This window comes from Hyperolius riggenbachi, chromosome 2 (assembly GCF_040937935.1).
Source record: "Hyperolius riggenbachi isolate aHypRig1 chromosome 2, aHypRig1.pri, whole genome shotgun sequence".
Lineage (NCBI taxonomy): Eukaryota > Metazoa > Chordata > Amphibia > Anura > Hyperoliidae > Hyperolius > Hyperolius riggenbachi.
The window spans coordinates 347,069,371-347,084,463 of record NC_090647.1 but is presented as its reverse complement, the minus strand read 5'-3'; the positions used below and the strand labels follow the sequence as shown (position 1 = coordinate 347,084,463).

Sequence of the window (15,093 nt, the reverse complement as noted above, 5' to 3'; positions counted from 1 at the left end):
ACTTCAGACAGTGTTGGGGAACGAGCAAGCGGAACGCGTATGTGCGCGCATTGCGGAGGGTAGCAGCTGTGACCTAGTGCCCGTCTTTTAACGGGCGGGCCTTTTTACTAGTTAAAGGACCACTATCGCAGAAAAGTAGGCAGTTAAAAAAATGTGACAGAAGACAGGTTTTGGGCCAGTCCAACTTTTTAAGGGGGATTCTCAGGGCTTTCTTTGTTTTCAACAGCTATTCCTGAACAATAGTTGCAAAATCTAACTGACATAATAGTGTGCAAGTGATTAGGGAGGCTGGCTGGTATCTTGCTATTTTGGCAGTTAAACTGCTGTTCAGGAAATGCTGTTGAAAACAAAGAAAGCCCTGAGAATCCCCCTTAAAAAGATGGACTGGCCCAAAACCTGTCATCTGTCACATTTTTTAACTGCCTACTTTTTTCGCGATAGTGGTCCTTTAACTGTAATCTTTTAGCAACTGTTACATCCCCAAAAAACCTAACCTGAAGCCTAACAGTAACCCTTTCAATAATTAAATCATAATCGTTACCTTTCACCTGATTCTAACCTTAAATCTGTAAGTGGCCCCTAATACTTACCTATCGTCCACAATGCCCCACTGTGTTGTATAATGCAAAGTGATGCTAACCTAACCTTAGGGCTTATTCACACTAGGTCGATGCAGTCCGTTTTGACACACTGCACGGAGTACGAGAGAAATCGCCGTCGGGAGATTGGGCACAGGATACAGCCGGTATACAGCTTACCCTGCTCCTGCACAAGTCCCGGCGGCGTTAAAGGGACTCTGAGCACCTCTCGTGGGTATGCCTTTAAGCCAGACGACTTCCAACAAAGTCGTGCTATGACACCTCTGGAGAAGCCTCTTGCAATGGCCATGTGTGTCACTTCCTCTACTGCTTCATTCAGTGATGCACTCCTCTAACACAGAAGACAGGGGTGACCCGGAAGTTATAACATAACCAAGATGGCAGCCGCAATTTTTAAACTGAATTTGAACAAAAACTATTTGGTGTAGACCAGACTTAGGCATCGAATGAAAGAGGAGAGCACAAGCTACAGAAAGGTATGCATCTTTAAGTACTTTGCAGTACTGGTCGGAGTCTCTAGGCATACCCATGAGAGGTGCTCGAAGTCCCTTTAATTACGATTTTCCCTACAGGTTCACGTGAATGGTGGGGAATGATGTAATTCGGCTTCCAGCTATTGCTGGCGGACGAATTACAGTGTTTTAAAAATAACTTCAGCTCCGTCTTCTGACGGCGTCAAAGTTACTCACTGTGTGCCACTATAGCCGTAATTTCTATTACGGTCTATGATGGCGCCGGTTGCGCCCAAATCTCCTGCGCTCTAATCGACATGCTCACACTGCACATTGAAGGCAATCTGAAAGGTAACATGAAATCCTATAGAATTCCATATTGCCTATCACAGTGCAGTAATATGATGTGCAGTGTGGTAACGTGTTTGGGGACATTATTGCAGACGACACATACATTTTCTCCTCTTTTGTATTGTATTGCAACATACATGGTGTTTGCTATAATGCACTTGCATTAAAATGCATACAAGAATATGTCATATAGTGATAACAAAGCCTCAGCACTACTAACCTAAGAAAAACCATCATGAGCTTTGAAAACAGTAATAACTATGCATTGCCTTTAGGAGTCCTGACAGCAGCAGTCTGAGGAATTGTGCTGAGATCATGTGGTCCTGAAGATGACTTATTTCCAGAAGCTCCCTCTGACCCTCTCGCCATGTGTGTGCTATTTCCAACATGTGAACAATTTAACTATAACTCATGCTGTTGCTTTTTGGGATGGGAAGACAATATGTGCTGAAAAGCTGCCAGTGTAGTGTGGTTACACAAGTTATTTTATTTGTGGTTGGATTTGTAACCAAGTTCTTCCTAACCTTTTGCACAACTCTCGGCTGAAAGCCATTATGCCCTCTCTAACCTCACTAAATTTCTATCTCCAGTCTACAAAACTGAGGTTTGTTAATTGTTTGTACGATAGTGGTGATAGTGGTTAGAGTAGTCTAAACAGGGTGCCTCATCTCATCTACTTCAGCTGCATGAAAAGTCCCCATAGATGTATATAAACAACTCAATTTCTTAAAATATTTCTGGGTAAATAGAACAGACAAACCAAAGTAAAGTTATAATAATTATAAAAGATTTCTGCTGACCAAAGCAATTGTGTTTTGTCATAAAATTCCAGTTTTGTCGAAATAGGAAAGAAAAATCCCTTCCAGGACAGGTCTGTACCAGTCCAAACGCACCCTCTGGAAACCTCACGTTTTCCATACAGTATATCTGAGCACTTTCCTTGGTATATCACATTTCAAATAAGCACTCTTTTATAAAGAGATTTAGAAACCTGTTGCAGTAAAGTACGGTGGAATCGCCATGTGAAGGCAGCGCATGGCAATTTTACCTTTACTATCGCCAGAGGTAGGGAAAGCTGAATAAACCAGATTCTGCCTCGCACTGTATTGGCTGCTGTTTATATTTCACACTGCATTTGCACCTATAAAAATGAATAATCATAGATTGCAGGAATGTTCTATTGCCGATACCTTTCCTACTACACATACAATGAATTATAGGTTTATTATTCATTCAGGTTTGCTTTATGTACAAATGTAGCTCATGACAATAAAAAAAATCAGAATTGTTTAGTGGCAAGTAGGGGGCTTTATCACCTGTAGGGTTAGATATGTAGTTTCCTGCATTTCCCGCACTACACTTCTAGCGGGATTCGTATGAGTGATGCAGCAAATTCTCCCTTGTGGAAACAAGCCATGAACCTACTTTTTAGCTCCACAAAAAAAAAAAACCCATGGGATTCTAAAAAAGGATATATACAATTGTGTATCTCATCTGTTTTTTTTTTTTTCAGCTCAGGTTACCTTAAACCCTTTCCCTGCTAGCCAATTCGTCCTAAACGCGAACATCTACTGCCAAGCAGTTTTCAGACATCTTGCACTCATTAGGTTTACTAAGGATGTTTGACAAGAAAACCTACATGAAATAGCACATATTATATATTGTTTTTCCATAATGAATCGGGCTTGAACACTGAAACTGAAAATGTTGTACTTTTTCTGGAGAATGAACATGATTTTTAAGTGAAATATGTAGAAAAAAAAAGTAAAATAAAAAATAAAATATTTTTTGTTGTGATTTTTATTATTTTCAAAACAGAATTACATTTACTAACAAAAATGTTACTGTTTGTAAAAGCCCTGATTCTGCTGAATACAATGATACCAGATATGTATTAGTATCCCACTTTTTCTGTCCTGGAATGAATAAGTGCCGCCAGTACAGGTTAGCCAGATATAGGTGCAGCTAGTGTAGGTAGCCAGGAATAGGTGCCGCCAAATCAGTACAAGCCGGACACAAGAGCAAGAAGTAGCGTGGAGACCGATGTCTGCACTCACCGCTGGCGCTTGGATGGTAAGCTGCCGCTATACATTACTGCACAGGGGGGGCCAAGAGAGACCAGAGGGAGGGAGAGGAGGCTAGCGGGGGTGGGGGGGGGAGGGTAGCGTGGAGGTCTCCCGCTATACATTACTGCACGGGGGGTGGGGGGGGGGGGCAGGAAAGACAAGGGGGAGGGAGAGGAGGCTAGCGGGGAGGGGTAGCGCGGAGGTCTGACATCGCCGCGGGAGCATTGATTAGGTAAGTTGCGGCTATGCACTGCAGCACGGGGGACCAGGGGACGCAAGGGGGAAGCGGACAAAAGGGCAGGGAATTCCCAACATGGCGGCGGTTCGGCGCTTCGTATCGGCGGGCGTTCGGAAGTTGGGGATTCCCTGCCTTTGCCGTATAAGACGCAGGGACTTTTTCTCCCCATTTTTGGGGGAGAAAAAGTGCGTCTTATACGGCGACAAATAAGGTACTCTGTGCCTGCCGCCTGCACTGATTCGGCCTGGATTTTGACTACTCTCTGCCTGCAGCCTGCACAGACCTCTACCTGGATTTTGACTACTCTCTGTCTGCTGACTAAGACTGATAGCAAAGGGAAAAGTCCAAAAGGAATCACACTTCTGCTGCCCAGATTGTGATGTTGCCCTCTGTGCCATTTCCCATTTCAAAATATACACGTTGAGGTGTAATAGGTATACATGTACATACGGTATAGTCTGGTGTCTTGTTTGTACAGTTTCACTATTTTTAAGCCCGACGAAGGCTGCAAGGCCAAAAGCTTGCTTATTCTTTTTGGTTAGCCAATAAATAGTATCATCCTGATTTAAAACTTCTTGCTTTGAGGCCCAGTGCACACCGAGCGGTTTTATCAGCGATCCGCCAACCGCATCCGCTTGTGAAAACACTTGGCTAATGTATTTCAATGGGATAGTGCACACCAGCGGTTTGAGGTTTTTAGCAAACCGCAAACGTGCCTCCTGCCTCAATGTAAAGTATAGGAAAAACGCAAACCGCTCTGGAAAAGGCTAGATTAGAGCGGTTTTCCAGGTATTTTTGTTACAGAAGCTGTTCAGTAACAGCTTTTACTGTAACAATATTTGTAATCTGCTACATGAAAACGCTTAAAAAAACGCTAGGCATGTTAAGAAAACGTCTCTAAACATGCCTAGAATCGCTCTGAAATCTGCTCCAAAAACCGCTAGCGTTTTGAGGATCTGCTAGCGTTTTTGGTGTGCACTGGGCCTTACTGATGGCTAACACGGTACAATAATCTACTACTACTATTTTTGAAGATTAGTCATAAATTTAATTATTTCAACAATTTTGTGTTCTAGTCTTTTATTATATGCGGGATGTCTTTTATGGCCTTTATTCTGACTTACTTTGGTGAGTTATGACCTAAAATTGGAGGCCTAAAATTCTTGAAAAAAATCTACTGCTTTTAGACCCATAAATCCAGACAGAAATGAATCGCCAGGGAATTTAAGTTCAGAGGAGCAGTATTTAAAACCCGGTGTCAGCAGTGCGGATCACCATTTTGCACAACACCAGCCAAGTTACCTTCCCTCCCTACCTGTGATATTATTGCAAGTTCACAACCTTAATGCTTGAAATTTATTGGGTGTGTGTCTCCCTTTTTAAAGGACAACTGACCTGAGAGGGATACTGTATGAAGGCTGCCATATTTATTCCCCTTTAAACAATACCAGATGGCTGGCAGACCTGATGATCTTTCTGGTCAGTAGTGTCTGAATCACACACCTGAAGCAAGCATGCAGTACATGCAGTCACACATCGGTACTGTATGCTTGCTCAGGGTCTGTGACTAAAAGTATTAGAGGCAGAGGATTAACAGGACCGCCAGGCAAGGTGCAAGGAAATAGATATGGCACCCTCCATATCCCTCTCAGTTGTCCTTTAAAAAATGGGTGGCTGTAATGGGAAATGTCACTGGTTTGGTGGACATAGTTTGATGGTTTCTGGTTCATGATACTTCATGATACTCTCTTTGGTGCGATCTTATGATTAATGATCACTTGGTAAAAATGGTTTGGGTATACAATCTAAAACGCAATCAATCAATCAAAACCCCAATAAAGAAGGTTGTGGCCTTTTCTTTTTATTCACCTGTTTTTGTGTTGTTATTTCAATTACACCTTAAAGCGGAATATAACCCTTCATTTCAACTTTGCTCTAAAACATTATTTACAGTATATTATATGCAACCAGCATTTTTTTTTTACTAGACCAGCATTGGAAGGGTTACACAGGGCTTTAAAGTTCCTGGAGATTTCTGCAGACTCATCCGAAGCTGAAATAGATACATTTTGTTTACATAAATGTATCTAAGGGCTCGTTCCCACTGTTGCGACGCGATTTCGGCCGCATTCCGACGCTTGTAAAAACGCATGCGGATGAGTTTCCGCATGCGTTTTTACCCGCGATTTCGCATGCGATTTCGCATGGCAGGGTGCCATGCGAAATTAACCATGACACTGCCAGGGCTAAATAAAATTGAAAAAGGTGCGAAATCGCGGGTAAAAACGCATGTAACAAACGCATGTGTTTTTACTATTAAATACATTAGCGGCGATTCGCACGGATTCCCGACGCAGGCGAAATCGTTGGCTCTTTTGTGCGTTTTTTTCACGCTGAAAAAAACGCACCTCAACAACGCTACAGTGGAAACAGGCCCATCCACTTGCATTACATGTGCGGATCTGCATGCGTTGGACGCATGCAGATTCGCGATAGTGGGAACGAGCCCTAAGTGTTGAATGTGACTCACTGTCTCTGACTGAGAAGGAGCTGGAGGACAGCCAAAGAGTGTGTAACATTTCTCAATAGATACATTTAACTAAATAGAATGTAACAATCTGAACTTCTGCATATCTCTCCACGGAACTTTAAACCTCTGTGCTTAAAGGGAAGGTTCAGGGAGGGTGGCTAAAAAATAAAAATCAATTTCCACTTACCTGGGGCTTCCTCCAGCCCGTGGCAGGCAGGAGGTGCCCTCGCCGCCGCTCCGCAGGCTCCCGGTGGTCTCCGGTGGCCGACCCGACCTGGCCAGGCCGGCTGCCAGGTCGGGCTCTTCTGCGCTCCAATTTCACTTTAACCCTCCTGGCGGTATGAAACATTCCGCCAGGAGGCAGCACAGCAGTTTTTTTTTTTTTTTTTTAAATCATGTAGCGAGCCCAGGGCTCGCTACATGATAGCCGCTCAGCGGCATCCCCCCGCCCGCTTCGATCGCCTTCGGCAATCTCCGATAAGGAAATCCCGTTCAAAGAATGGGATTTCCTGGAGGGCTTCCCCCGTCGCCATGGCAACTGGGCGGGATGACGTCACCGACGTCATTGGGAGTCCCGATCCACCCCACGGCGCTGCCTGGCACTAATTGGCCAGGCAACGCATGGGGTCTGGGGGGGGGGGGGGGGGGGCGCGCGCCGCAACGGATAGCGGCGATCGGGAGCGGGGCGGCGGCGATCGGTGTGCTGGCGCAGCTAGCAAAGTGCTAGCTGCGTCCAGCAAAAAAAGAAATTATTTAAATCGGCCCAGCAGGGCCTGAGCGGCACCCTCCGGCGGCTTACCCCGTGTCACACACGGGGTTACCGCCAAGGAGGTTAAGAGCTTTAGAAGATGACTTCCACAAGTGACAGAGCGCTCATAATAGCACAGACCTGCTGCTACACTCACAGCAAGTCATTATGCAGACAACAGAAACTCACTGCTGGGGCACGTGTCTCTAACAGCTTCTACTCCCGAGTCCTGATCTCACTATGGTGTCCCATCCTCAGACTGGGAGCACACTTGTCTACACAGGACAACTGAGAACCAATGTTATTCAGTTGGCTAGCGCACACTTGAATGTGTTTTCCCCATGCAGATAAAGGGTAGGAACACACCAGGCTGAATCGCATATGCGTTTTCCATAGCACATAGTGGAAAACACATATGCGATTCTGCCTAGTGTGTTCCTACCCAAAAACTGACAGCAGTGAAGCACTGCACACATTTTCTCTATCCATCACATTAGCTTCTGTGATTAAGGCTGGGTGCACACTTGTCAGTGCGTTAAAAGTCGCATTTTCTGTCATGATTGTTTTTTGCGATTGTGGTGCGTTTTTAGTGCGTTTGCGTTTTTCTTCATATGCGCTTTCTTGCATTTTCCATGCGTTTCAACATGTATGCAGTTCGCATATGCGTTTTGTATGCATTTTCCATGCGTTTTTCAATTGCATTTTATGCAAATCGCTAGGAAGACAACAGGAATCAGAAATACATCAGGAAACATTTTAAAAAAACGCATATAAAACGCATTACACTGCATCACCATTGACTAGCATTACCGGTATGTGCGTATTTGAAAAATATGCAACAAAATCAGCGTTTTTAAAAACGCATATTATAAAATGCATATAAAACGCATATGCGTTCTTATTATACTCACTCTGTCCTCCGACGATGGAGCAGAACTGGCTCTGCAGACTCTTCCAACATCACTACATTATGCAGTACTTAGGAAGGGGTTGGAGAGGCTGAAGGCAAGGCGTTGTACACAAGACCCTTCAGCACAAGGAATAGGGACTGTCTACAAAACTTTGTATGATTATTTATCAGTTGTTGAGCATATGCAGTCATTATAGAAACAGAAAGCTTTTCCTCCCTGCACCCTGAGGCCTTGTTCACACCTAAAAACGAAAACGCAAACGTTTTTGTGCGCCGTTTTATTTTCCCATACCGGCGCTCCACTGCGCTCTGTGTTTTTGGTAAAAGCACTTTTCTAAGCGCTTTTCCAGAGCAGTTTTGTTATTCACTCCATGACGCAAGTCAGAAAGTGAAATCTTTGGCCCGGAAAATAATAAATACAATGTATTTATTCTAAAAAAAACCGCAAACACCACATAAATCGGTTTTGTGAGCGTTTAGCGCTCTTTCTATACCCTCCATTATAGCAAAAGCGCCCCAAAAAATGGTACAGGCACCGCTTTGCAGACCACAAAGGGGCGCAACGTGCTGATATGAACCTTCTCACAGAGATTAATTGCACAAGCGTTTTGTGGGCGATTTTGAAAATTGCCTGCACTGGAAAAAAGGGCAAAAACTTCCTTAGTGTGAACGAGCTCTCAAGGTGGCCACACACCGTACAATTTTTTAAAATATCTTTTCAATTCAAGAATTGCAATCTATTTTTCTGACTGACATAACATTTAAAAAATCTGACCAATGGACACATATGTTCACTTTCTCTCCAATTATGAAAAAAAAAAATATTGAAGCCTCAGTAAAAAATTGCTTGGGTCTGTAATACAATCTACCCTACACCATTCAATTTTCATAAATATATTGACACTCCCAATCTTCTTTTATCAAATAAAAATGGGAAATTTGATCAGATTTCTCGAAAAAATGAAAAAAAAGCTTTCAATTTTTCGGGACAAACAATCGTTTTTATCGAATTGCTGTCAAATTGGATAATTTTATTGTATGGTATGTAGCCACCTTGAGGCAGGAAACACAATTGCAGGGCTCTTTTTCCCATGCTATTCTGCGGTCTCCTTAGGCTTTTGCATTCATGTTTTTGCTGCGATCATACATCAATTTTTCCGCATTTCTATAGGCATATACTATATGGGAACTCGTGCATCGTGCAGGAAAAAGTGGAAAGCTGCACGATTCAAAAACGCACGGGAAAATGCTGATGCAAACAGCCAGCACTGACTTCAATAGCCTGTGGAAGTGTTTTGCAGTCCGCAGCAAAGCGTGCACAATCGCATCTAGTGTGTTTTGCCTTAGGCCTCGTTCACATCTGAGGAGCGCAGATGGCCGTGCGATCCGAACACAGCGCATCCAAGCGCACGCCATCTGCGCTGCTGATCCCATCCATTGACAGTGATGGGATCAGCTCTGCGCTTGCGGGCAAAATGCAGGCAGCAGTAAGCAAGCACTTTTTAGCACATCGTACTGCTGTGCAGCGCAGTAGATGTGAAGTTGTTAACGGTAGAAGGGCAGTCTATGCCCTTCTGCCGTTCCTGCGTTTCAGAACACCATATGCGCTTCCATATCCGCACGGAAGCACGTATGATGTGAACGAGGCCTTAGTTGTCAGTCTCTCAGGACAGGCAAAATATACTTTTTTTTACTGGACTGCCAGAAAATTTACAGTGCCTTTATGCCTGTGCCTGTGGTTAGAAACACCATTGACAACAATCCCTAGGCCTGTCTATCATACCCATTATTTATCACCCTCATTCATCTTCAAGGACAGTCAGCGGCTCTAGGCAGCCTGCTGAACCCCTCCAGCTGTGCAGCAAACACTCAGGGCAGCCAGCATGTGCTTCCCCGCCATGCATTATGGGATTTGTAGTTCCTCGGCAGCTGGAAGCCTCTGGAGTGCATTATCTCATTACAAGGCTGGCTCTGCATTGAAAAACACAAGGACAGACACAAGCAAACCCTCATCTGAGGGAGGCGTGGCCTGTGCATAAATTACGTCATTACCTTCTTGGTGGTCTTGCTGAGAGCAGCTGTGTAAGAGAATCTGGCTGACACCTCTCCATCCTCAGCTGCGACCGCTTCTGGCACTGACATGTTGTTGGTAGTCCGGCTCCCAAGGTGAACGCTTGCTTTAATGGAAGCAGCAAATCAAACTACAGTGGAAAACCTGACATAAGCAAGGGGAAGAACAGACGTCACCAGTACGTCCTACTTCATCACGTCAAAGACTGCTGAACCGAGACAGTATGGAGAGCGCATCCCGCGGTGACACATTTTGCGCGCATTGACCAGCAGAGGGCGCTCTGTAGACGCTGGCAGCGTGTGGGGAGAGAACCCTTCAGCCTGCAGACCTCCACAGAAACCTGGCTGGAAATACCCAGTTTTCATGTATACAGAGTTCTGTATTCAGATACATTTCAAGCCATCGCAGGGGTCGCCTCCAGCGAAGAGCTATCTAGAAAGGCACTGTATTTTCTAGACATTTCTTATTTTCTGTCAGTCCAGGAAAAAAAAACCTTTCTTTTCCCTGTCCTGAGAGACAGCTACATACTCATCTGGCAACACAGGAATATGGATCCAGCGATGTCTACCTGATGATGAGCGCTCCCTAATCCATGTTTCGGCCGGTGGGTATGTGCAATGTCAGATGACGTTACTCGGCCAGCGCGAACAGGACATCAAGTGATCGCGGTCCTTTGCGCGGGAGTCGTCGGTGATGGACGTTATCGTCGCACGACGCTAAGCGACGTTCATGTGATCGTGCACCTGCACCCACTCTCAAAAAATTGCTGGTCGTCGGGAAAATCTTCGGAAAAATCGTGAGGTAGATATGGACTTGAACTCTTGCTCAGGACAAAAGGAAAACATATAGAAATGCACCCTGTATGTATTTAGAGAGTTTAGCCTTTCTAATTCCCCTTCATCTGTGACTAATCACAAGTTGTAATTTGATCCCTTAGCTGTGTCATCAGAGAGCTCATTTGTAAAGACGGAGTGAAGATAGACCCGCACCCGTGTCTTCTGAGGTCTGAGCAGCCCAGTTTCTGCACTGACTGTGGTTTGAGGTTTGAGCATAAAACCACCTTGCATCCATTTATAAACACTGCGTGTTAACAATATGTCTGCTTCAATGAAAGCAGGAAGTAGTCAAAGTGAAGATTTATTGCAGGATCTGTATCAGCTGTAATGCTTGGTACACACCATGCAATTTCCCATCAGATACATGGGTCGATAGATAATTTCTGACAGATCCAATCGGATTTCCGATTGTTTTTCTGATCGATTTTCTGATCACTTCTAAGCAAATCGATCAGAAAAACAATCGGAAATCAGACTGGACCTGTCAGAAATGATCAATTTGACCCATCTATCTGACGGGAAATTGTATCGTGTATACCAGGCTTGAGGGCTTGTTCACACTATGGGCTTGATTCACAAAGCTGTGATAACTCTTATCACGGTCGCGCTAGCATTTTGCATGTGCTATAAACCGTTACAATGCTTTATAGCGCTAGAGTGAGTGTTTTGAGCTTTTTAACCTCCCTGGCGGTAAGCCCGACCTCAGTTCGGGCTATGCCGCGCAGGAGGATTTCTCAGGCCCTACTGGGCCGATATGCATAATTATTTTTTTTTGGTACACGCAGCTAGCACTTTGCTAGCTGCGTGTACAAACCGATCGCCGCCGCTCCGCGCCGATTCGCCGCTACCCGCTGTGCCGCGCCCCCACCCCCCCCCGGCCCCTTGCGCAGCCTGGCCTATCAGCGCCAGGCAGCGCTGAGGGGTGGATCGGGACTCCCGATGACGTCAATGACGATCGTCGCTATGGCGACGGGGGAAGCCAAACAGGAAATCCCGTTCTGAACGGGATTTCCTGTTTACGCTGATCGCCAGAGGTGATCGGAGGGGGTGGGGGATGCCGCTGCACAGCGGCTATCATGTAGCTAGTGCTAGGCTAGCTACATGATTAAAAAAACAAAATTTAAAGTGCTGCGCTGCCCCCTGGCGGTTTTAATAGACCGCCAGGGAGGTTTAATTCACTAGTGTTTTTAAGAGCGCTGTAAAAACGCTTGTGTAATGAAATCTAATGTGAGTGTTCTCACATGAGCAGTGAGCTTTCTTTCCAATCACAAGCGCGTGTCCTGCACCATTTTCTGAGCGTTTCCTCAGGTATAGGAAAATTGCAAATTGCTTTAAAAACCATTTAGAGCAGCGATTTTGTGAGCGTTCAAAACAGCTTTTCAAACAAAAGAGCATTTCAAACAAAAGTACTTTAAAAGACTTTCAGTTTTAGGTCAAAGATTGCAATTCCTGTTTGTCTGCACACAGAAAATCGCAAAACAAAAATGCTTACAAAATAGCTTACAAAAACACAAATCACACAAAACAAATGCTGGTAATCACTTAAAAAAAGCTCACAAAAAAATTTGTAATGTAAACTAGTCCTCACAATAAATGTTTTTCTTTAACCACTTGATGACCCAGCCTTTACCCCCCTTAAGGACCAGCGCTGTTTTCGCTGATCTGTGCTGGGTGGGCTCTACAGCCCCCAGCACAGATCAAACACCAGGCAGAGTGACCAGATCGCCCCCCTTTTTTCCCCACTAGGGGGATGATGTGCTGGGGGGGTCTGATCGCTCCTGCCTGCGTGTGGCTGGCGGGGGGGGGGGGGGGCACCTCAAAGCCCCCTCCACCGCAGGATTCCCCCTCTCCTCCCTCCCTGCCCCAGAGATCGGAGGCTGCACAGGGACGGATCTGTCCTGTGCAGCCTCTAACAGGCTCCTGCCCAGTGGCGTAGCTAAGGAGCTGTGGGCCCCGATGCAAGTTTTACATTGGGGCCCCCTAAGCACTCTATACATAACAATTGATATGGCGCAAAAAAATCTGCCAATGGCAACTACAGCATCAGAGGTATAATTAGGGGATGTGAAACAGCTTGTTAATGATTACCACTGTTCAAAGTATTTGTAGGAGTGATTATTATAAGCACAGGACCAATATAGAGCTAATACTGTAGTTGAGGGAGGGCCCTTCGGGGCCCCTTTGGCCCAAGGGCCCCGATGCGGCCGCAACCTCTGCAACCCCTATTGCTACGCCCCTGCTCCTGCCTGTCATGTGACAGCGATCCCCGGCCGCTGATTGGCCGGGGATCGCTGATCTGGTACAACGCTGCTACTGTTAGCAGCGGTGTACAAATGTAAACAAAGCGGATTATTTCCGCTTGTGTTTACATTTAGCCTGCGAGCCGCGATCGGCGGCCCTCAGGCTATTCACGGAGCCCCCCGCCGTGAATTAACAGGAAGCAGCCGCTCGCGCGAGCGGCTGCTTCCTGATTAATTAGCCTGCAGCCGGCGACGCAGATCTGCGTCGCTGGTCCTGCAGCTGCCACTTTGCCGACGCGCGATATGAGTGCGCGGTCGGCAAGTGGTTAAAGGATACCCGAAGTGACGTATGACATGATGAGATAGACATGGGTATGTACAGTGCCAAGCACACTAATAACTATGCTGTGTTCCTTTTTTTCTTTCTCTGCCTGAAAGAGTTAAATATCAGGTATGCAAGTGGCTGACTCAGTCCTGACTCAGACAGGAAGTGACTACAGTGTGACTCTCACTGATAAGAAATTCCAACTTTAAAACACTTTCCTAGCAGAAAATGGCTTCTGAAAGCAGGAACAAGATAAAAAGGTTCAATAGTTCATAGATTTTTGCTCCGGCATACTTCAATGAATGGGTCATTGAGCAAAAACAATAAAACAGTTAAAACTTAAAAAGTAGATTTAAAGAGGAACTCCACTGAAAATAATGTAATAAAAAAAAGTGCTTCATTTTTACCATAATTATGTATAAATGATTTAGTCAGTGTTTGCTCATTGTAAAATCTTTCCTCTCCCAGATTCACATTCTGACATGTATTACATGGTGACATTGTTACTGTGGGCATTTTATGTAGCTGTTTCTAGCTGTTCTGGCTGTTAGACAGCTCTAAACAGCCATTTCCTGTCTGTGAACATTGTTACATTGTGGCAGTTTGCCAGGAGTACCGCGGTATTCAGAGCCTCTAGTGGGAGTGGTTTCAGCACAAAATCAGTCACACAGCGCCCCCTGATGGTCTGTTTGTGAAAATCATTCTATTTCTCATGTAAAAGGGGGTATCAGCTACTGATTGGGATAAAGTTCAATTCTTGGTTGGAGTTTCTCTTTAAACATAAAATAAAACTGTGGAATATCTTTAAAAGTCATTTTTAGGAGACGGAAGATAAATACAATCTCAAAACAATTTCATTAGTTTTTTTTCGCTTCTGGTGTCCTTTAAGGCTGATTACACACAGGGACGTTACAGGCACACGTTAGTGCGCCTGTAACGCTCCCCCAACGCACAGCAATGTAACACAAGTGGGCTGTTCACACAGCCCACATTGCGTTACATGTAACGCTGCACGTTCTCCCGAAAGTGCAGCATGCTACGGCGTTAGAGCGGCTATAGCCGCGTTAGACTGTTTGCACATGCTCAGTGGGGGGCAGAGAGGAGGCGGGGAGAGCCAGCTACAGTAGCCGCGCACATGGCTACTTAATATTCACTGCACTGGCGGCAGCTGATTGGCCGGCGGGACCACGTGATGCGGAGTGTCTCGCTCCGCATCACGTGGTCCCGCCGGCCAATCAGCGCCACTCTGGGAGACCTTATAGGGATAGAGCCGCCTAACGCGGCTCACTCTACCGTCCTATCTTGCAGCACCATACGTTGTGTTAGGTGCACGTTATGCGACCTTACCGTGGCACCTAACGCAACGTCTTGGTGTGCAAGTAGCCTAAAGGTTATCATGTTGTTGCTTATCTTTTAGAGCTGAGATGAAGTTCTTAGATCAGGTCCTCGTTGTTCTAATGACGGCATCTGCTCAGCCAGTGATAAGGAATCAGACAAAGATTTGTAGACAGTCCCCATTCAGTGTGCTGCAGGGTCTTGTGTATAGAGTCTTGCCCCCAACCTTTCCACCCCCTTCCGAAGCGTTGTGTACTGTAGTGATGCTGAAGGAGTCTGCAGAGTAGAGATGGCCCGAAAGGGGTTCGCAATCGCGGAGAACCGCAAACTTTTCCGGAAGTTCGGTTCGCCCCTATAGTGCACCATTAGGGTCAGCTTTGACCCTCTACATC

At 45.5% G+C, this 15,093-nt stretch overlaps 1 protein-coding gene across 1 annotated transcript in view; it reads right to left on the bottom strand.

Annotated features, from left to right (window-relative positions):
* AHCYL1 (adenosylhomocysteinase like 1) overlaps positions 1 to 10,268 on the bottom strand; it is a 92,404-nt gene extending 82,136 nt beyond the window's left edge. The window contains exon 1 of the mRNA XM_068269534.1: positions 9,947 to 10,268. Within this exon, the coding sequence (XP_068125635.1) occupies positions 9,947 to 10,036 (90 nt within the window). The 5' untranslated portion in view covers positions 10,037 to 10,268. The remainder of the gene's footprint in view (positions 1 to 9,946) is intronic.
* Between the last annotated feature and the right edge of the window lie 4,825 nt (positions 10,269 to 15,093).